Source organism: Armigeres subalbatus, chromosome 3, assembly GCF_024139115.2.
Source record: "Armigeres subalbatus isolate Guangzhou_Male chromosome 3, GZ_Asu_2, whole genome shotgun sequence".
In the NCBI taxonomy this organism is placed as follows: domain Eukaryota; kingdom Metazoa; phylum Arthropoda; class Insecta; order Diptera; family Culicidae; genus Armigeres; species Armigeres subalbatus.
In genome coordinates, this window is record NC_085141.1 from 155,925,671 (window position 1) to 155,949,709 (window position 24,039).

The following is a 24,039-nucleotide window of genomic DNA, read 5'->3' on the forward strand; positions in this document are numbered from 1 at the left end:
TAAAAATGGCCAAATCACCCCTATACACACAGATACAGTGGTGTTCGGAATAATAGCAGCTTGGCAAATACCAGCGAAATGATTGAATGAATAGTTACTAACATGATTGTAGGTGATAACGGATACCTAGAAAATTATATAAATAATATGAATTGTTGCTTGTCATAAGACGAGTTTGTACAATCCCATTTAATTCCACCACTTAATTGTACCTTGACAGATACGTATTTCAACCTCAACAGTAAGGTCGTCTTCAGTGTCTCGTACTTGACTCGACTTCAAGTACGAGACTCTGGCTGACCTTACTGTTGAGGTCGAAATACGTATCTGTCAAGGTACAATTAAGTGGTGGAATTAAATGGGATTGTACAAACTTGTCTTATGACAAGTGAAGACATTCCACTAAAAAGCTCAACATAATTTTCTTAACAAAATGAATTGTTGAATATGTACATATGCCATTTAAATTGACCAATATATCGAAAATAAGCACTGCCATTATTTCAAATAATTTGACCTAGTATGTAATTTTTCAACAAGCTGTTCGATAAATTTGATATTTCGATCATCGGGGAACAAAAATACAGCATGCCAAAGTTGGCTATTTTGTATGAAAATCGGCCTTTGCTGCTATTATTCCGAACACCACTGTATATGTATATATATAATTATTTTTTCATTCAAATGATTTTTTTTGTAGATTGCGGTTTCAGCATTATCTTCTGAGAAAAGCGCGTCAATCAATGTTGCTCTTGTAATGCGTTCGGAGATAGGGGGAATGTTTGGAGGACAAAGACGAGGATTCATTGGCAGTCGTTCAAATGAAGGAGCAATTCGAAAGACGGTTTCCTATTACGGATCTGGTTTTGATCGCATCAATCATGGACCCTCGTTTTATGAATTTGAAAATAATTTCAGATGAAATGATTCGAAGACGTCAAACAAAAGTTGAGTTTCTTGTCGCGGCAGTGCTTGCCGAGTTAAAAGAAGGTGACATAAAGATTACTCCAACGGCCAGTACATCGTCAACATCGAAAGCAGTCTCCACTGTCAACATATCTGCCTTAGCCGTGAAGCATTCTGTATCTGTTCATAACCCAAGCACAGCTATTGAACAGGAATGCCAAGCATACCTATCTACAGCGTTGCCAGACCACGTGAAAGAAGAAAATGTAATGGAATTTTGGCATGTTCGTCGGGCGCAGTTCCCATGGCTGACAGCATTAGCGGCAAAAATTTTATGCATACCGGCTACAAGCACACCCAGCGAAAGGGTTTTCAGTGTGGCTGGCCTTACGGTTTCAGCTAAACGGTCCAGGATCCATCCGAAAAACGTGAATAAAGTAATATTCATTCATGATAATTACGAGTTGTGTAAATTATCACTTTGAACGAATGACGTGAACGTCGATGAGGAGCTCAAAATTGTTTAAATTAAATTTGAATTTGAATAATAAAAATATTTAAAAAACAAAAATTGAAGCATTGTACATTTATTATTAGCCTGTGCACGCAGGGATGTCGACCACCCGGGTCGACATGAGATGACATATCTATCATTTACCTGTGTCTTTGTTTGTAAACATTGGCATTATTCTTATATTATGTTGAAATAAGATTCTTACAGGTGTTCGGCTTCAATAAGAATGCATATTGGAATCATAGGAAAAGCGCGAAAATAAATTCTGTTGGAATTGTTGAACATTGTAAAGTCGTTTTAGAGTAAAATCAGCAGTGATTCAAATCGTTCGGGACTGTCAGTTTGAATATGAATATGAAACATTAATTCTCCCAGCAGCTGTTCTAGATTCTTTTTTTAAACAAGTCAGCTGTCAAAAAGATAAAACTGGTATAACGCTCAGTTCTATTTTCTGCAGATTTGAACCACGATTGAATCACGAGATTCAAATATTGTTTTGGCGTATCAATGCGTCATTTTTTCTACGAATCAATCCAATTTGCAATTACGGCGCTTTTCTTGGCCGCAACATAATAATTTAATTTAATTGAAAATTTGAAAAACATGAATGGAATACTGCTGATGTTTGTTTGTTTGTTTATTAGAGACACTTCACACCGCCATGGGTGCATTCGTGTCAGAATACTGCTGAGGAAACCAGTGCAAATAATAGTATTGAAAGCTGTGGTAGTTAGTCTACGATAATTATTTTTGAGTAAATCCTTTGATATTAAAAGGGGTAAACATATTTATTGCTCGGAGTTATTAAATTCTTGCAATGGTTAATGTCTGTGTCATTTATGAGGTCGATTATAACTTGGGGTCAACTTCTTCAACTCTGCTTACAGCGCAAACTAGGTTTAAGCTTATGGGTAAGCACTGCATAAGAGTTATGCGGATATGAAGAAATTGGCTGTTAATCATATGTTGTCATTCCAAAAAAGTAGAATGTTGTATTAAATACACGACCGCAAATTGAACGTAGAACTACTTATCGTTCAATACTTACTTTTTACTTATGGATCCTGTACACCTCCGGTGGTGCAAAGGGCCGACTTGAAAGATCTCCATCCTGAGCGATGCCCGGCTATCGCTTTAACCTGTTGCCAGGTTAGATTTCGGTCGACTTCTTTTATTTCTTTATTGAGGCTTCGTCGCCATGAGCCTCTGGGTCTGCCTCTGCTGCGATGTCCCGCTGGGTTCCAGTCTAATGCTTGCTTACAGATTTCGTTTCCGCCCCTACGTAGAGTGTGGCCGACCCAGCCCCACTTCCGATCCCGAATTTCTGTTGTTATCGGCCTCTGGTGACAACGACGATGGAGCTCGTTGTTTGAGATCCAGTTGTGAGGCCACCAGGCCCGAATTATATACCGCAGGCATCTGTTAATGAACACCTGCAGCCGTTGAGTGTTCTCCACTGATACACACCATGTTTCGCTAACGTATAACAGCACAGATTTCACGTTAGAGTTGAAAATTCGTATTTTGGTGCGTTCACTTATCTGCCTGTTTTTCCAGATATTTCTTAAACTCGCAAAGGCAGCCCTTGCTTTCTTGATCCGTGCGCCTATGTCGATCTTGGTACCGCCGTCTGACGCCATTTGGCTACCAAGATATTGGAAGCTTTCAACATTCTCCACTGGTTGCCCGGCTACTGTGAAACTGGAAGGAGTCACCGTGTTTACATCCAACGATTTGGTTTTGTTGACGTTGATGACTAAACCTGCCGAGGAGGAGCGATCGGCAAGGTCGTTGAGCTTACTCTGCATATCAGAGCGCCGTTGCGCGAGTAGTGCAACGTCATCCGCCAATTCGAAGTCGTTTACTGCCGTTCTACGCATAATTGTCCCATGTTACCTCTGCTGAAAAAATCCAAACTCGAGTCAATTTGTCCCACTAATTTCAGAATCGAATGGATCTTGAAATTGAACAAATATTGTTGGGATGTTATGAACGTAGGCAATACTATTTCAGGACATAAAACGAATCGCTACTTATTTAAACGGTTTTAAGTTTCAATTATCATCAAACAACAACTTAATGTTTTCAGTGGGACAAATTGACTCGAGTTTGAGATTTTTCATCAAAGGTAACATGGGACAACTATGCGTAGAACGGCAGTTTAGGTGCTCCATGGTTATAGGCTGCCATAACAGCCCGCGGTTTGGTTCACGGTCAATCGCATCTACCAGAATCTCATCGATTACGATGAGGAACAGTAACGGTGATAGAATACATCCTTGCCTCACACCAGCTACGACCCGTTCGTTCAATAGTGGATGTGAAATTCAATTATTTTGTGCATGTTCATTGCTGATGGAGATAGCCGAAATGAAGTTTAATTTATTTTGAACTGAAATTTGAACACTACCTGTCGAAATTGGATTTTCAATAGTTAAATGCATTGAAACAATTGTTTACAATAGTTGTTTAAAATCCTAGGAGTTGACTGATCGATTCATACCAAAAGCTCCAGAATGCATAAAAAAACGGCTGAGTTATTGGCTCTTACTTCCTTACCTTTTTTCCTGACGGTCCCAAATTTGAAACAATCTCGGAAACAATGACCCCCTGATGGTCCCAAATATGAAACAATGAGGCCCTAACTAAACTAGCGCGCCACTAGCAAAGTTAGGTTTTACGTACGGATTGCGAGAAAAATCCAACTTCGCTAGTCCCGTATTCCGGTTTTCAACTAAATCGAGTATATCCTATCCTACGTAATAATGAATACAAGTTATGATAGTTTCAATGTATACGATATACAAGTGTAATCATTAGCGTTGTAAATAATTATGCAGAGGCTGAGGCTCCATTCCGTTTTCTTGAATAAGTCACATTTTAGAGAATTAGGCTCGGAATTAGGTTGAGTGCACAATTGTTCTTTGCAAAAAGCATCCCATGTTATCACATCCTGACTACGAGCTTTATTTCTTGGTAAAAAGGATCTTGAACATCATATGTGTTATTCCCAGTAAAATTCGAATGTGTGAACTTAGACATCAAGCTATACTATGATATCATATAGCTCGTAGTCTTAACTAGATAGAATATTGGAGGTCTCAAGCAGGGATTGAACTTATCATTTCATTATCATTTAGTATTCAGCCAATAATTCATTCCAGAGGCGGAATTCCGAAAAGTGTTGTATGGCGGACTTCTAGCGCTGATTCCCCTCTACAACTTTGTCTAAGGGTACATTCCCCTATGTCTAATATTAACAGCGTGAATCGCTAGGAACACTCAATATACTAAATGATAATAAGTGTTATTATCATTTAGTATATAAAATGATACTAGCGTTTCCCGCGGTGAATATAAGACATAGAGCAATGTACCCTTAGACAAAGTTGTAGAGGAATCAACGCTAGAAGTCTGCCATACAACACTTTTCGAATTCCGCCTGTGGAATGAGTTATTGGCTGAATACTAAATGATAATGAAATGATAAGTTCAATCCCTAGTCTCAAGAAGATCAGAATTTATGTGAAAACTTACAAAGAAATTAATGATTATGTATTAGATTTTCAAACGGAATGGATGCATATTTTGAACACTTCAATGAGAATAAGTTTGGCTGCTTCGATATAGTTAGTATGTCCATTGCAAGAAGCAGAAGAAATATCAATAAATTATCAAAGCCCTATTTAATAGGGTAGTTGTAGTTAAATTACATTGAATGTTCAACGAGTCCAATAGAATTTAGTTTCGCGCTTCTCCAATAATTCCAATATGCATTCTTATTGAAGCCGAATGCCTGTTAGAATCTTATTTCAACATCATATAAGAAAAATGCCAATGTTTACAAACCCAATGTTTACAAGACCCAGGTAAATGATTGAAATGTCATCTCATGTCGACCCAGGTGGTCGACATCCCCGCATGCACAGGCTAATTGATATTTGCTAAAAGTTGACAATATCCAAGTACAATGGATACACTGTGCCCAGGGAGTACGAATGTTTCACACCCGAAAACATCTCCGCATTGGCAATCGTACACTAGAGACTAGACTAGACTAGAGACCCGTTATAATATATGCAATTTATTCAATATTTTTGCATGTATGCATGTTTGCTTACCACTTTTCAATCACAACTCCAAACTTAGTATACCTCCCATGCCATACTAATGTTCATATTTTTTTTTCTTCCAAGGAAATACCACATTCTGCGCATTTAAGCAATTTTTAAGACAAAATCGTTGCTATTGAGAAACAAAAAATGATTTATGAGTACCTTTAAGTAGTAGGTGTGTAACTATATTGAATTGGCTTCGCACGTTCATTAACTTGGTACGTCTTCAGTACTATGCATGCTACAACGATTTACCGTTCTTGTACGCTATGTATACGTAAAAATTATATGCCCACTCCAAAACGAACTTTAATACCAGACCTGGCGAATTAGACCAAAACTGTATGTATGTATGATAAAAAAACCCAAATGTATCCCCAAGTGGTGATTATGCCTTTCTCGATTCGATATGTTGGATTCGAATTAATGTTGTAAATGCTGTGCTAATTGCCTACATCTTGGCGGTTAAAATATTTGATGCAACTCTATCACGCTGCTTATAAATTACTCAATAATTGAGTAATTTTTAAGCAATTATTATGAGAGTAATGGATTGCGTCATGGCTAAATTGATTAATGACTTAAAGTGTGCATGTAAACAGCGTACTTGTTAAAAGAAAAATAGAGATATTATTCAAATCGAATGAGTTATTAGCAAACCAAAACAATAGTGTCCAACTAGGAAAGTTTCTCCGTCGAATGAAACTAGTTGCACTCGAATCGGTCAAGTCCTTCTATATGAAACGTGTTTAACAATAAAAAACACACACACACACAGACACACAGTCAGACATGTGCTCAGTTTTTCGAGCTGAGTCGATTGGTATCTAACACTATGGGTCTCCGAGCCTTCTATCAAAATTTGGCTTTTGGAGTGAAATTATAGCCTTCTGGTACAACTTTGTTGTACGAGAGAAGGCAAAAACTCATAGTTTTTGCTTGAACCGTGAAAAAAGATTTAAAAAAATTATACAGTGACATAAAATATGAAAACAAGGTAACGTAACAAAATATTATTTTAAAAAACGTCACGCCGATCCACGCCGCCGCCGCCGCCGGCCAAATTTGCTTTCGGCGTGACGCCGAAAACGCCGCCGCCGCCGGCCAAAATTACCTTGAACGCCGCCGCCGATAAATTTCCCATCGGCGCACACCTCTATCGGAGTGAAATGATAGCCTTTCGGTACAACTTCGTTGTACGAGAAAGGCAAAACGTCCGCTCCAAAACGCACTTTAATATAAGACCTGGCGAATTAGACCCAAACCCAATCGACTCAGCTGTGATGAATTGAGATAATGCCTGTTTGTGGGTGTATGTGTGTATGACAAAGATCTTATTCATTTTTCGAGTCCATTATCTGATTGCTCGTCATCGCCACAAGTTGTTTTCGACGATCCATTCTTTCCGTTAGACACAGGGGTCTGCAAAACAGCCATGTTTTTGATGCCAGCATCAAAATCATCGATTAATTTAATACGAAGGCGTACGCGTAATCACTGTCGTCGAAAATCTGCCATTGAAAATATGTTTTAAATATCATGTATTTTGGCGAAGCAGAGCACTTAGTGCTGATCGAAATATGAAAATTTATTTAAAACATCAATATTCTTGTTGAAATACACCTCGCATTCATACTTCCGTACAAGTTCTCGAAAAATGATAAAAAAACGTAATAACGTCCATTTGGAAAAAAAAAATAATTAGGAATAGTGGTTTGTTTACAAAATAGAATTGTTAATGGGAAGCCCAATTTCAACCGAACAATGGGAAACACAAAGATGTTGGCTATTGTCAAACGCAGTGGATAGGATTGGGGGTGCCAGATACCTGGTTAGACAATGATCAAGTCACTGTTTTGCCTTGTTTTCTAAAGTTCGTGCTATTTTCTCAAATGTCGGAATGCCAGTCCGGCCTAGGAAATCTTCAATTGTGTCGATTTTCCAGGGAAAATTATTCGTGCTAGTCACGTGATATACACATCTAGATTAGATACATCGAAATTTAAAAAACACTCAGTAGAGCTGTGGTGCGCAAGGCCAAGTAGCAGATATCCCTTAGCTCTTTCCGGATAATCTATCTGCGCAACATTTGAAATAAATATGTTTCCTTGCCAAAACAGTTGCTACGTTCAATTTGGGTTGACAAGCCAGGCTTATTGTACCTATCCATTCCGCGCGCACAATTAGGAACAGAAAGTAAATTTTGTGCCATATTCTGCGCAACATAAAATGCTTTCTATAAGACAGATATTATACTCTGGAAGCCGATTTTCATCATATTGAAGCAACATATAATCTGCTTTTGCACTTCGCTTTTAAAAAATGAGTCCAAATCTTTTTACCCTTCTTACACCCTAAGAAGGGTATTAAGATCACTTGAAAAATCAACTTTTTATCCGAAACTCGGAGACCCAAGTCATATAATATACCAATCAACTCAGCTCGACGAACTGAGCATGTGTATGTATGTGTGTGCGTGTGTGCGTTACAAAAAAAATGTCACATTAAGATCTCAGCCGTCTGTGAATCGATTTGCATGATTTTATCTTTAAACGAAAGCTATGCCTTTGCCATTGAACGCATTGAATTTTTTTTTTGCGATCGGACATTTAGTTTGAGATATTCGTGAAATACGAATCTTAAGTGCATTTTCAGAAAACTAACAAAATAATATCACATAATGATCTCAGCCATCTGTGATCCGATTTGCACTCTTTCATTTTTATACGAAAGCTATGGCTTCGTGATAGAAGCCATTAATTTTTTTTAAATCAGATATTGGGTTCCAGAGATATCTGTGAAATACGAACATAAAGCATTAAACGTATTTTGTTCACAACATTGGCAAAATAATGACACATCATGTTCTCAGCTGTCTGTGGACCGATTTGCAAAATTCTTTCTTCAAACGATAGCTATGCCTTTGCCATTGAACGCATTATTTTTTACTTGTAATGTGTAACTTGTAACGAACCACATTCAATTATCAACAACGTGTTATGCAAAATGCTTTAATAAACAGGCACATTGAAATCGTGCGCTTCGTGGTTATGTAGATAGTGTCAATTGGGATTTAATCAACATGGTAATGGTAATACCACAATAACACCTAATTACCGTGGAAGCACCATATTTGACGCAGGTCCAAACTTGGCGTACTCTCAAATCAAATGATGCAGAAACCCTATTTTCGCCAAAAATATATCAACGAATCAAGCTAGATGGTTTTATTTGCTCTTGTTCTTTGCATATATGGCATAAAAAGCATATTATTGATGAAGAATCAACGTACCCGAATAAAATATATGGAAGTCATACTCATAATGCGTCATTTTTTTTCTTTCTTAGCCACAATGCTAAGGATCGAATGATCATTTTTTCACGCAAAATGACTTTTGTGAGAATTTTTGACCCCTACCTACAAACAGCTGAGCATTATGAGTAAGCTTTACCCTTTACGTTGAACATTGCAATATTCGAACGCATTTTTCAACCCAAAACGTTCTGCGTCAAATTAGGCTCACAATGCATTGTGATGTTCCTAATTAATCTTATCATACGAATAGATAAGGCAGTGCTAATAAACCTCAATAGTAGTCTAAGGAAAATCAATATGTATTCATTAAGTTTTAATTAACTCTCAACTACTTAAAATATTAGTCAACATTGGATCATTCCACTAAGTGTGCAGCCCATGATAGTATGCCTTATGCTGCCTTCGATTTTGATGCGTTTATTTGACGCGTTTCTTACCGGTATTTGGTATTATGCAGTTTTTATATGCTAGTTTTAGAATTCTTGCGAGAAAACAATATTTTATACTTGTTATAAAACGAGTTTTTACAGTCCCATTTAATTCCACCACTTTGGAGTGGTGGAATTAAATGGGACTGTACAAACTCGTCTTATGACAAAGTGAAGACATTCCACTAAAAAGCTCAAAATAATTTTCTTAACAATATTTTATAATAAATTAGTATCATATAATTCAATTTACTTTCTTTGTACGAAATTCTAACAAGCCAAAAAAATAAACACATTTTCAATTTGTTACTCTGTCGCTTAACTGTCGCTACTAGTCGTGCAACCTTGAATATGAAATCAAACAAAAATATGGCTGCCTTTCTCGTATAAGCTTCAGTTTATGTTAATAGTTTATTGAAAAAATGTATATAGACGGGCAGCTCATATTTTTTGAGATATATCTGCCGGTCACGTAACACTTGCAGATTGGTAGCTTCAATGTGGTTCTAAAAGCGTTCATATACAAGTTGCGTTTTCTGTATCCTTCTCAGTTTAGACAGAAGCTATACGAACTTCTCAGTTTATAGATTCAAAATTTCAGATTACCAAAGAAAGTTATGTTTTTATTACAAATACAACAGACCATGGTAGGCTGGTTATGTAATGAAATGTAAAAGTTGATTCTCCCGTAAATATATATTTTGACATGATTCTTACACCTAAATGAGAAGCATTTTGAATGATGTGCAGGGTTCATGAAACTAACAAAAATCTTACAAACCACAAATTACATGCTTGCAGAACAACTGAACAAAAAAAAATAAAATGCCTCTTTGTATAATTAATTAACTTGTTATTTTATATCGTACCAAGTTCTATTATACTGTTTTTATATAATTTAAAAAATTGGGCATTGAATTGATTGAGTTTTAACATAGTTTTGAAGTGCGTCAAATTAGGAACAACTTTGCGTCAAATAAGGAACATAGTAAAATTAGTGCGTCAAGTTGGGCACCTCAAGTACTACATAAAAACAGATTAAAAAACTAAGAAATACACTTATATTTCGAAGTTTCATTATTTCTACTCATTCTATAATAGTAGTAAGCTCGTTATGCAGAATATTAAGCGAATCCATATTGGAATTATTTTTTAAATAATGATTCTTTTTAAAATTTTCTTAACTGCGTCAAATATGGTGCCTCCACGGTAGGATGGTTGTATTCTTTTCTTAGCTGCAAAACTTTCGTAAATATGTTTTCTTGGTTACAAAACTTTCGAGCCAATGGACATTGCATTGCATTGATTCGTAGTTTAGTCAATTTTACATTTTGAATTTCTAGAATTTTGTTTTTTTCAGTTTTCTATCCATTAAAATAAAATCTTGAATTTATTATTAAAATGTTTGAACGTTCCCATTCAACATTAGCATATTGGAATTATCGAAGTGTTGGGACTTATTTCCCGTGTAACAATTTAAAAACATATTTTAGACTATATCTTTTACCATCATAACCTTTTATTATATTAGGTTGTGGAAAAATACTAAACTTAAACGAATTACCATTTTTTCAATGATTTGTAGAATTTCAAACAACTCTTGAACATGTGTTAAAATTGATATATATATATATATATATATATATATATCATTTAATACATCATTTTTTTCGGATACTGTGCAATTGAAAATTACAGAAAAATAAAGGGAGAACCTCGTCTAAAGGTAAGCTTGGACATTGAAAAAATGATTTAAAAGTGAATACATTCATTTAAAAGAATTAATATTTCGATATTCGATTCTATGGTTGCCTCAATGCCTCATAACACTATGTGTATAATATATGTCACTCGGAATTGATATCAAATTGAGCTAGTGACGACAACACAAACTGGATTCAGAAAAAAGATTTAACCAATGATTGTACCTCATGCACACCATGGACTAAAAGTTAAAAAGCGACTGAGTAATGAACATTAAAGAAACAATCTTTTCCTAATATCAACTTCATAAAAACTTTGAAGAATTTGAATTTGTTGGACGAAAATTGGTTTTTCCCGGTACAGGTCCCGTCTTTTTCCCGAATGAGTGAAAATTTCGATCATTTGATTAGCTGAACACCTACTTAAGAAAGATGCAGAGCAGCGCATGCAATCTTCAAAATTGGGGAGACTTGATGATCGCCTTTCTATGATATCTATGATACTATATATAAATATTTTTTTAGAGCAAACCCTTCATCACATCTGTCAAATCTACAAAAAATAGCCGCTTGAGAACAAATTAAACTTTCTTAAATTTTTTAGACAAATTTTTATATGGATGGCCCAATGAGGGAAGTCTGCTCAAATTGAGACAACAACTTAAAAACCAAATATCCTGAAATTGTGGTGGAATAACGGCATTTTTATCAATTCAAGCATTTAATCAATTCAAGGTCATTTAGCATATTTAATTTATTGATTTGTGCTGTGAAAAAATGATAGCATTTGGTCATTATTGGGAGAAGTTGTTCTAATTTTTCGTGGCCACTAAAAACATCCTTAGGAGGAACAAAACACAGTAAATAAGGTCGCCAATTTAAAAAAAATCGCAACATAATGATCATATGTCTACAGGATCTATTATAAAAATACACTATAACAATACTACTTTAGTTCTTGGTAAAACAGAGGAGAATCAAGTCTCCCTACTATCCCCTACTGCATAAAGTTTGAGTTAAAAAAAACTCGTAAACGACAGGTCTCCTCCTTGCATGACTGTATACCAATTTATAAATTGTGACGTAAAACAGCTTCAATTAGCTACTGGTGAAATGCCAATAAGAGCAGCGAGTTAAATGGCTGGCGAAGTTTCAGAGCGATCATTTTTCCAAGGTCTGTAATTTTATTTTCGCCATGAACAAAGCATCTTCCGATGGATACATAATAAAGCCTTATAAAAAAATCTTTGTTTTTTCTTATCTTTATTATCGTGATTTTTTTTATTTACAATAAGTTCATCACGTAAAAAATCTTAGTCAATAGTTTCAAAATAGTTGAAAATTGTGATTTTTTGCGAGAAAAAGTGACTTTAGTGACTTGAGGTCGAAAAAAGAGACTTTTTAGTGACTAGCCCGAAAAAAGTGACCAAGTCACTAAAAAGTGACCCGCTACCAGGCCTGCACTTGTGTCGTGATGCTGCTTGAATTATTTTATATGTATGTAAAACTAATAAATATTAATTTTAATAAACTTTTTTACCCTTTTTACTATTACCAAAATCGCATACCTATCAACTCAGATCAAAGAACTAGATATAAAATGTGTATGTTACAAGATAGTGCCACTTCAAGATCTCAATAGTTTCCTATCTGGTTGAGCTATCATTACTATAAGTGGAAGCTAAAATATTGCCATGAACTTCATTTTTTTTCAATCGGATATTGGATCCTGCTGATATCTCTGAAATCCGAAAAAAATTTACCAACTAAAGATTCGAACTTTTTTTCGAGCATAAAAACTTCATTTATTTGTTATCCAATTAAAGTTCATGTTTGTGCATAGAAATTGTAATATGCAGAGCACCCATAACCTTTCAAAAGTGTAAGAAGGGTTTCATTCACTGTAGGTGGATTAAGTCGGGTTTTTTGCTCAAATTCGAGAAAAATTTGTTTAAGTGCGTTTTAACGCTGCTGCTTATGGAGGCCATTTTTCGACTTTTTTCGATTTTACCGATTTTGTTTTTCTTCATATTTCCGTTATCAACGCTAATTTATTCAGGGGTCTACGAAGCAGCCATGTTTTTTTGATCCCAGCATCAAAATCATCGATTAATTTAATACGAAGGCGTATTTTATTAATTTGGCGAAGTAGAGCGCTTGGTGTCGATCGAAATATGAAAATGTATTAAAGGAATCAATATGCTTGTTTAAATACACCTCGCATTCATACTTTCGCACAAGTTCTCGAAAATGATTACAAATAATTACGTCTATTTGAAAAAAATCAACACGGAATAGGGGTTTGTTTACAAAATAGAATTGTCAGTGGGAAACCCAAAGACAACTGCATGGGGATAATGGCAACTTGGAGGTAATTTACGATATAGGGGAACGGTTCGGCATCCCATAGCTCCTATTTCAATCCCATCAATAACAAAAGAATGAAAAGGAATTTGGTTTGTTTCTTATTTTTGTGATTTTTTCACCAGTGAGCACGCGTGTTAGCAAGAAGAAGCGACGAGATTGGTGCTATATTTCTTTGTGTTGCGATGAGATGAATATATGTTCAGTGAGATGAAAAACGGGACTTTTACCCTAATTATTGTTTCAAAATGTTCAAAGTAGCCCCGATTTGTTAAAAGAAGCCCCGCACGACGGTACCCAATCGGTGGGATTGAATCGTCTATTGACCATCCATCTATCGCGAGCAGTGGATCGTCGTATTTGCAACAAACCGTAATTTCTGTAATATGCTCAGGCACGAGCAGTGTTGTAAAATGGGACCACTCAAAAGTGGGGTTCATTTAAAAATTATGAAGTTACTTAGGCTTCTAAAAAAAGTTTTAAACAAATTAATCAAATGACATGCAGATAATCTTTTACAACAGGCTGTCAAATTGCACTGTCGCGTCGCGTCGCATCGCACGTCGCGTTTACTCTGGCTTGCCCCATAGTTTCTGCGTTTATGGAAATATTCGAGAATCAAATAATGATTACAATATTAGCATCGTATTCTCGGAAATATCAAATCATGCAAGGCAAATGATTCTTGTCATATTGTGTTCGGGTTCTGATAAAGGTTTGTCGCTAGGTGCGTTTGCCAGCAACAAACTCTGATGACGACAAAGCGTATGTTGTTAGGTGTTGCTCGAATATTGATTCCCTGGTTACGCGTAACAAGTTATTTGCATCATTTGCATAGAAAGAAAATATCTCGCGTAACATATGATTACGACTTATAAACCAAAACCATGATTTTTGATTTTCTGACATGAACGATTGCTTTGTAAATTATTCTTCATGCTAGTTAAAACTCCGTACTTGATATCTCTTAAGAAACACATTAATTGCTATTTTGAGTGAACGTCTCATGAACCATTTGCACCGTTGTGGTTTTTAAGAAAAGATATTTTAGTTACTAGATACAGATTGTCGCTGTCGTCGCTGTCCGGAACATCTTTTGCTGGCGAGGATAGGGGAGCTAAATGTCAAAGAAGGAAAATCCATACGATTTGACAGGTATGTACCACACATGTTTCGGACAGCAGAACAAAGGGAACCGAAGCGACAATCTTTATCTAGTAACTAAAATATCTTTTTTTAAGTCCTTTGTTGGCGCCCTTAACTACCATGCGGAATGTTTGCTTTGGTTTTTAGGCCGTTCACTTTATATTGTTTAATTAGAAAAACTAGCTTCATGTTATTTTATAATGTATATTCTTAATAGGTTTTCGATATATCGCATAGCAGAACTGCTCTGGCTAACAAATCTAAACAAATCCGATGGTGTTAGTAGCTTTGAGCAAACGGCTTAAAAACCAGACGTGTTGCCGGTGATGCGAGTAAACGGCGCGATTTTTGTTTTAGCTGATATTTTGTAGATTTCGAATGTTTTTTCAATTAATCTTGATCTGCTGTTATAATATAACCATTTACGTATAGTATTGACATGGTTTTGGCAATGAAATGAGTTTCTGCTTCAATAAATGAATTAAATTAGTCATAGAAAATTTGAACCTCATTTTTCTCGGTTCAGCTTTGTTGGTTTTTCGGCCCAAATCATATGTTGCTCGAGATATTTAGGAAATTAAAAAAAAAATCATTATCCTTAAAAAAAAGCATGAAAAATTGCAATCTGTTTTGATGTGAATTTAAAACTTACCGCTCCAGCCACTGAAGAATGCAAGCGTAATGGAATGCATGACCACAGGGCGCAACATGGACATCAACGGATGATACAAAAATATCCGAACAAATAGTGCACGAGAAGTTCATATTGTCACTCCAATCACATTGATTAAATCACAATAAAAATTTTATTTTTGGAAGAACGGACTAATTATTTTCTGTTTTGTTTCTGAATTCTATATAAAAATATTTAAAAAATGCTAATGGCGCTAAAACGCTCGATGACGCTGCATATTCCAACACAACTCTCCACAACACTCACTCAGCAGTGTAGCCAGATTATATTTTCATAAATCGGTAGCTTAACTGCCACGCTCATTTGAATCTACTCAACCGTGAGTCGTAATCACTCACTTTACACGCCAAACTCAAACAACCCAGTGGCCGGGTTGTTTACAAACGGATTTTTTTTTTATATTATCAGTTGTCATTTGGGTATGTCAACAAAATAGATCCGAGTCAGACGAACCCGAAATTTGGGTAACTAGGAAACAATTTCGGATATAGCAACATGGCATCGACTGGCGTTGAAGTCGCATGTCGGAATAAATTCAAGACAAAATTTTCAAAACGACTTATCTGCTTTTGTAAACAAAGATTCAATCGACGATTTGACGAATCTGATAGTTCTCCCACGCAAACCAACACCACCAATAGGCCAACAATGGGGGCATGGTTAGATTTGACAGTTCGATAGTTAAACTTTCTGCCTATGATCGCATATTTGCAACAATCGACAAAAGTAGGCATGGGAGAAATGGATCGATTAAGTTTGTAATATGCATAAGTATGCAAATCTTATTGATTTTCTAAAAATCACAAAAATTGCACAAATACTTTATCCAGTTGGAATCTTCGGTAGAAACATTTCCATTACTTGGTATTTGAATGCCATCGATTTTCGAAAAAAAATGTACACAGCACATGGCGTACCGGCGATAAAGTTTTCCAGTGTTACGGTTATGCGGTCACTTTGCTTAATGTTACAAAACAACTTGGTAGTTTTTTCGAGTTTTTTGAAACAAACTTTCTTATTTCATCTGGTCAGATGGAAGAACTAGCAATTTGGAGATGATTCATGAGCTTATCTCAAAATCGACAAAAATGCAAATGTTACAAATATGCGATCATCGGCAGCTTTGTTCTCGTGAAAATTGGCGCCAAATTCATTCTGTTCCAAATAACTATTCATCTGTCAAAACTCAAATGGGTCGGTTTCGGGGTAAAATTTTAACCATGATGGGAAATAATCACCGAACTGTCATATTTTAACCAAAAGTTAAACGAATCGGTAGAATGGTTCACAGCCTTATATGGGTCAAAAACAATGGATACGTTTGCGTACGTTTGACAATTTTCCCATTAGGGTCTCGCCAACATTTCTCACCATCACGAACGCACGGTTCGTAGGGTTTAGTTGCAAACAATCCCATTTGATTTTACCGTGACAGCTGCTCGTGGTTGCAAACAAACTGAGTAAAAGTGAGTGAAATGTGCGTGTGCGTACACGCTCGCAGAAAGCCTAAGGGGCTACCATAAACCACGTAGACTCTTGAGGAGGGGGAGGGGTTTCGAAAAAGTCTATGTTAGTCTACGAAGGGGGACGGGGGGGGTATACTAAAAGTCTACAGACTTCCTTTTTTTTAAAAACAGTTCATACAGCCGCTTTGTGCTAAGTTCAATTGAATGATTTTTTAAGGTTTTTCCGGTTTTTTGCAAGACTTTACCGAAATAATCTCTCGAATCTCTTATGGATTTCACTGAAGTAATAGTCTGAGCTACGGCTTAAAAGTATCATGATTTCAACAGCAAATTCTTCTGTGCTCAGCAGGAAAATTCTCTAAAGTGTTCTATAAAAACTTACGAAAAAATAATCAAAATTTCCACTTGGTTTACATTGATTACATTACAAATTCTACTAAAATATCTTTTGATTTTCAGCAGGAACTTCTTTAGAAATTACAACTGGTTTTTTAGAATTTTTACGGGAAATTATGTCGCACTTCAACGGAAAATTATTCTTTAGAATTTACAAAAGAAGCATTTTGGAATATCCAAGAAGAAGTCTTTGGAATTTTCAAAAGAGATTTTTTGGAACTTGTAAGGGGAATTCTCAGAAATTTCCTTGAGAAACCCTTCAGAATTTCTACTGGGAAGTCCCCGGGAAATTTTTCCTAATTTCTGAAATTCTTGGACTTTTCGCGAGGAATTCTTTGGACATACATATAAGCGAAATTATTCGAAATTTACCGCCATTTTCTTCGGCAGTTCTAATGCAAATTCTTTGGAATTATCGATGGAAAAAGAAATTGTTGAAAACTTTCACTAGAAATTATTTGAATTTCTCATCAAAAACTCTTTGAGTTGCTACAAAAAAAAATGCAATTCTTGTAAGAAAGCATTTGTAATATTCATGAAAATTTATTCGTAAATTTTACGATAAATTCACCACAAATTCAACCGAAATTCTCCATCATTTCCACCGAAAATTATTTGGAAAACTCTTTGGAATGTCCATAACATTTTTAAAAATTTCCTCAGGAAATCTCTCCTACTTTGCAAGAGAAATTTCAAAATATCGTAGGAAACCATGCTAAAATTGAACGGGAAAAATTCTAAATTTTCACTGAAAATTACTCGACATTTTAACGGGAAAATTTTAGGAATTAAAAAATAATATTCTTGGGATTTCAACGGATTTCAGCGGGATACTGCAAATAATTTTCAAAAAAAAAATCGGAATTATCACGGAGAGTTCTTTGGAGTATTACCAGGAAACTTTACAGGTCATCAATCGGGAAATTCTACGGAATTTCCACGAAAAACTTATTGGAATGTAGATCTGACGTTCTCGGAATTTCAACTCGATTTTTTTAGAAATTCTGAAAATTCTTGGTTTTTCTACAAATTTGAACCGGCATGAAAAATTATAATTCAGATGCGTGACAGATTTTAAGCAGTGGCGCGCTGATGCAAGTGCGGGTGGCGGTGGCGCACACCTTTAGGAGCCATGGACAAAGGATTGAATTTGATTTCGTTTTGAATTTTTAATTAATTTGTGTTGGATTTTGTTATGTTTGAAATTTAAATTTTACTGTAATGTTCACAATGGATTTGGAATAGATTTGTATAGCTGAATTGCTGAAAACGTGGTTGATTTCCATATTTTTTTCAATCACATATGATATTTTGTAAAATTTGGAAAAGTCTACGTAGACTTCAAGGGGGTGGGGGAGGGGTTTTGGAAAAGTCTACGAAAGTCTACTAGGGGGAGGGGGGTTTGAAAATGTGAAATTTCGGTCTACGTGGTTTGTGGACAGCCCCTAATGAGAAAACTGTCAAAACGCACGTAAACGCTTGTGTTTGGCCCATTATAGTAATCACGGTTTTGCTGAATCTGGGACACTTCGACATAATTCTGTGTAGATCCAGGATAGCGTGTAGAATTTTAATGGAAAATATTAAATATTTAAAAATTTTAATATTAAAAAATGAGTAAGAGTAAAATCAGCAGTGATTCAAATTGTTCGGGGCTGTCAGTTTGAATATGAATCTGAAACATTCATTTTTCCAGCAGCTGTTCTAGATTCATTTTTGTAGCAATCAACTGTCAATTCATTTTCCCAGCAGCTGTTCTAGATTCATTTTTTGTAGCAATCAACTGTCAAAAGAATAAAACTGGTATGACGCTCAGTTCTATTTTCTGCAGATTTGAACTACGAATGAATCACGAGATTAAAATATTGTTCAATTGTTTTGGTGTATGAATGCGTAACTTTATCTACGGATCGATCCACTTCGCAATTACGGCGACTTTCTTGGCAGGAACATAATGATTTCATTTAATTGAAAATTTGAAAAAACATGGATGGAACACTGCTGGGAAAACAAGCAAGTTTCAAGACAAAATTTTCAAAACGACTTATCTGCTTTTGTAAACAAAGATTCAAACAACGATTTGGCAAATCTGATATAGTTCTCCCAAAAGATATTTTAGTTACTAGATAAATATTGTCGCTGTCCGGAACATCTTTTGCTGGCGAGGATAGGGGAGCTAAATGTCAAAGAAGGAAAATCCATACACACTTAGAATATTTTACAGTATACGGTAATTTTTTACCGAACTTTCAACAGCTGAACGTACGGTAATCAGTTCGGTAAACGAAAAAAAATACTGAACGTTCGGTAGTTTTATTTTGTGATGATCTGTCAAAATCTACCGTACCGTTCGGTAATTCGAAAATCAAAATTACCGAACGCACGGTACCTTTTCCGTTTTAAATGAAAATATTAATGCTTAATGCTTTCAGTAGTAATCAAATAAAATATGAGAATACGGTTTTTAAACATGACTTTTATTTATTTGTTGCTATTGATGGAACAATCAATAGGGTGGATAGACATAAGTTTTTCCGAACCGAAAAATCCGGAAAACATGACTAATCGTGTGTTTTGTCGTTTCATTGCGGATTGTGCCATATTTTTAGGCTTGAAAAAAACTTTTGGTCAATCCTCCATCATCGAAATTTAGAGGAATCTACGCATCAGAAGATACCGCATCGAACTGAAGTAAAAGACGCAGAGAGCTGAAAAAAAGTGATTGCATTATAAAAAAACTTTATTGCCCAAGAACTAAACATACCTGTTATTATTTGCCTCTTAACATATTATCAAGTTTTTTAGAAATCCTACTGAAACTGTTGGAAAATTCGAAACAACAAAGTGTCAAACAAAAATGGCTTTGACAGTTTATCGCTTTACCGTAGTTTTGTAATACATAATTTTTTTTGCAGTTTGTTCGGTAATTATTTTACAATGTACCGTGAAAATACGATTTTACAGAACAAACTGTAATTTCAACTACCGAACTCTGTCAAATCATTTTGGAATTACAATTAGTTCGGTAAAATTTTACTGATATTCGGTAAAATGAATCTTGTTAACCGAACTTACTGTAATTTTATTGGTTTACCGTAGTTTTTCGTCGAAAAAATTACCGAACAGCGAAATGTATTTTAAGTGTGTACGATTTGACAGGTATGTACCACACATGTTTCGGACAGCAGAACAAAGGGAACCGAAGCGACAATCTTTATCTAGTAACTAAAATATCTATATATGTCACTTTTAAGTTTAATTTCAGTTTAATTATCCAATTGAGACAGACCCTAAGAGTAAAATCAGTTTGGATAGATGCGAGAATAGATTGGGTAGCCAACCTGACCAACTGTAAAAACATACTCCTCGCATAAAGGACTATATTGTCTATTTTTTACGCGCTCGTCTTTTCTTTCTTTTGGTAGGGGTGATCGGGGCAATATGGGCCACCTAAGGAAATCGTTCCGAAAAGCGCTGAAAACTTCAACAAATCATCATTCAAATGTAGTTGACTGTAGTTGTAGGGAGTGTTACTTTTCATATTACGTCGATGAATTATGAAAAATGTGTTTTGAAATTGTTGGAATGCACTTTTGAAAATGTATTGATTTCAATGTGTGTTCCCGACTATACGGGGCAGTATGAGCCACCATTATGGGCCAAACATCCAAATCGTTTTTTTTTTAGAGAGAAAAGTGTGGTAATCTGGAAGAATATGATATTCCTACAACAGTTTATAGCCTATTCAGATTACGCCATTAATGACATAATAATTGGCGTTTCAGGGTAAATACGCTTTATGATGTCATTATTTACGTAATATTCCATATATTTTGCGCTGTCAAAAGATACCCGCTAAAAAGAGTCATAAAGAATTCTCGCTTAACTTTTCAAAAGGTCCTAAGTAACATTTTTTTCATGAATTAATTTGAATAGCGCAATCAACAGAACAACATGAAAGCTTTTGATTGCAGTACTCAAATTAATTCATGAAAAAATGTTACTTAGGTCCTTTTGAAAAGTTAAGCGAGAATTTATTACGAACAATTATTACGAGAGAGCTTTCGTTCTAATTGGGATGCAGGGAGAAATTCAACAAAACAAAACAGACAAGCGTCACGCTCTTTGCCAGAGAGAAAATTCTCTCTGTTTTCATTTCGTTTCGTAGTTGACAGTCATGCTCTTTCTGTCGCAGCAGGGTCGAATGCATGTTAGATGGAAATCTTCTGAGCGCTGAAGAATAACTCGGATTGTGATGGTTTTGTGGAAAGCATTTTATATGATGAAAAATAATGATGATAATTATTTATTCTCCACTTATTCAACATGAATTGTTTAAAAAACAGATGCTCTCTAGAACAAATCGAATAAATTTTCAAAGTTCAAGGGCCAATGCGGAAGACAATTTAAAACGTAGGAATGGTTGTAAAACGAATATATTTGATGAATAAACATAATTTCATAAATTGTTTCAATTCTGCTCCTTGAATGGCTTAATATACTTTGGATTTCAACATTTTTTCACGTGGGACAACTGTACGATTTGAATGGGATGTACCCGGTAAAAATCGTTTACTCATTAATGGGTACTTTTTGTCTGCTATCTCTTTCTCTCTGCTGAAAAATTTACCCATTTTGGGAGAATAAGTAGATTTACTCATTTAAATGAGTAGATCCACTTATTCTCTCAAAATGAGTAAATTTTTCAGCAGAGGGAAAGAGATAGCAAAGAAAAAGTACCCATTAATGAGTAAACGTGTTTCTCCGTGTATATATAAAGTAGAATAACCTTAAATAAAACATGGATTGGTAATGCATTAATTCATCCAAAATCCAGTTTAAATTATATCACATTCACACGATTTGATTTTGTTAGAAGCTGTATCATTGATTGTCGAGTAGAACGCAATGGTTCAGTTTCCATTTTTGAAAAAAAAATAAATTGCTGAGTTGCCCTTCATACATGGAGATACTGGTGGAAATACATTTTAGTTCGATAATATTTCTTGAAAATTGGTCCAATCGTCCTTTTTTTATTTATTTGTGAGAATTCCCGAAAGTATCTAAATTTTTCTATCAAATCTCCGTTCGATCATAGTACAGAATCAAAATACTTTTTAAACTTAAAAATAAATTGAGGAATAGTCTGATTCCCCGAAAAACGGCGCACCCAACTAATGAATGTAGCTTCGCTCATTATCCTTAATGAGAGCTTCAAATATTCTTCGAAAATCCCTTTTCATATTTTTTTTTTCGTAGAAACTTTGTTCAGAAAAAAATGTTCGATTGTCGCCACACAAATGCTTGATATAGCAAATTAAATTTTAAAACTCTCCTTGAATTCAACCCTGTATTAGCGTGCAAATGAGGAAACATGGAAACGTCAATATATATTATCTTGCTGCAATCTGAACACCTCGTAATAATTGGATACCCTCTCACTTAACAAAGTCATAAATAGCCCAATCTGAATAGGCTATTAGAGTATTCCATACCAAATAAAATTATTAAACCGCACAACAGCGGACCGAACCGATTTGCCACTCTTCACCGTTTGAATAGCCATATTGATATTTCCATTGATCAATAGTCATTTTTCTGTTTCGATCGCAGTAATGCGGTGTTGTAATTTTTCCGTAATGAATCTCATATAGATGATAATATTCATGTATTTGCATTCTCCTAAAGATCATATAACTTTTACATGGTAAAACTTGTCAATAAGCTCAAAAAGAGAGTGGCTCATATTGCCCCTACTGCCCCTGTAGTGCTACTCTCGCACTCGCAGCCTGGACTTTAGGGTAAACATCATAACAGCCGCCTGGTTAAAAAATATAAATTTTTACGCTTAAAACCAAATCACCTGCTTTTTCTCATGACATGTGCATACGGTTGGTACGATTTTTATCAACTCTGTTGTGTTTTGTGACTGTTGCAATTACTTGAGGGACAATATGAATTCCTACAAGAGAGGGGTTAGGTATAAATGAATTTTCCTTCAGCTATCTGCTACAATAAATGGGTAAGAAATAATCCACCTAGCGTTGGTTGTGCCTTTCTCGTATTTAGATGAGACACCAACCATATTTGGGGTTTATATGGTCCGATGTACCATTTTCTTCATAACTTTCAAACGCAATGATCGATCGTTATCAAATTTAATAGTGATCAACAAAACTTTATCCCCTGTCAAATAAAACTTGTTGCGAGAAAATCGATTAAGGATTACTATACGAAAAGTTGTCTAATGTTTTTTTAGCTTTTGTGCACATACATACACAATTACATAAACACGGAGAGACAGACATGTGCGTTCGTTGAGCTGAGTCGATTGGTACATGTATAACACTACGGGTCTCAGAGGTTTCTATAAAAAGTTCGTTTTCGGAGTGAAATGATAGCCTTTGGGTACAACTTCGTTGTACGAGAAAGGCAAAAACACAACATGAGATTTTTTTTCATTTTCTTAGCTTTAAAATCAACTCGGCAGAGCATTACAGTATTTGTAGAACTGCGTGGAAGTCTGCCTGTTCCTGCTATTTAAGATAATCATCGTATTTCATTGGACATTTTCCTGTAGTGCATTTTTATTTGACAAAACACAAGCGATTTATTATTAATCATCTATATGGTCGTTCGGCTCAATGGTTATGTTAGAATCTTGTAAACATTTATTCTCGTTAATATTTTTCAATAAAATAGATTAGCAGATTGCGTAGATTTCGATTGAATCTGTTGGTGCCTCTTTATTTATTACACTTGAAATTTTATTACGAGAACCAAGGAGGTATAGTTTTGTCAGCCGGCGCTGACACGAGTATTATGTGCTCAACCGGGGGACAACCCATCATAAAAGATATTTTAGTTACAAGATAAAGATTGTTGCTGTCGTCGCTGTCCGGAAAACATCTTTTGCTGGCGGGTATAGGGGATATAAATGTCAATTAAGGAAAAATACATACGATTTTACAGTTAGGTACCACACATGTTT

At 35.4% G+C, this 24,039-nt stretch overlaps 1 protein-coding gene across 6 annotated transcripts in view; it reads right to left on the reverse strand.

Moving 5' to 3' along the window:
• The window catches only part of LOC134225134 (semaphorin-5A), a 659,484-nt gene that overhangs the window by 123,434 nt on the left and 512,011 nt on the right, over positions 1-24,039 (reverse strand). The window contains exon 1 of one of the 6 annotated variants that reach the window (XM_062704954.1): positions 15,145-15,351. The exons of 4 other annotated variants lie outside the window; for them this stretch is intronic. In XM_062704954.1, the coding sequence (XP_062560938.1) occupies positions 15,145-15,257 (113 nt within the window). In that variant the 5' untranslated portion in view covers positions 15,258-15,351. Of the gene's footprint in view, positions 1-15,144; positions 15,352-24,039 lie in introns of those variants that run through there. One more of the 6 variants, XM_062704958.1, reaches the window with a different exon arrangement.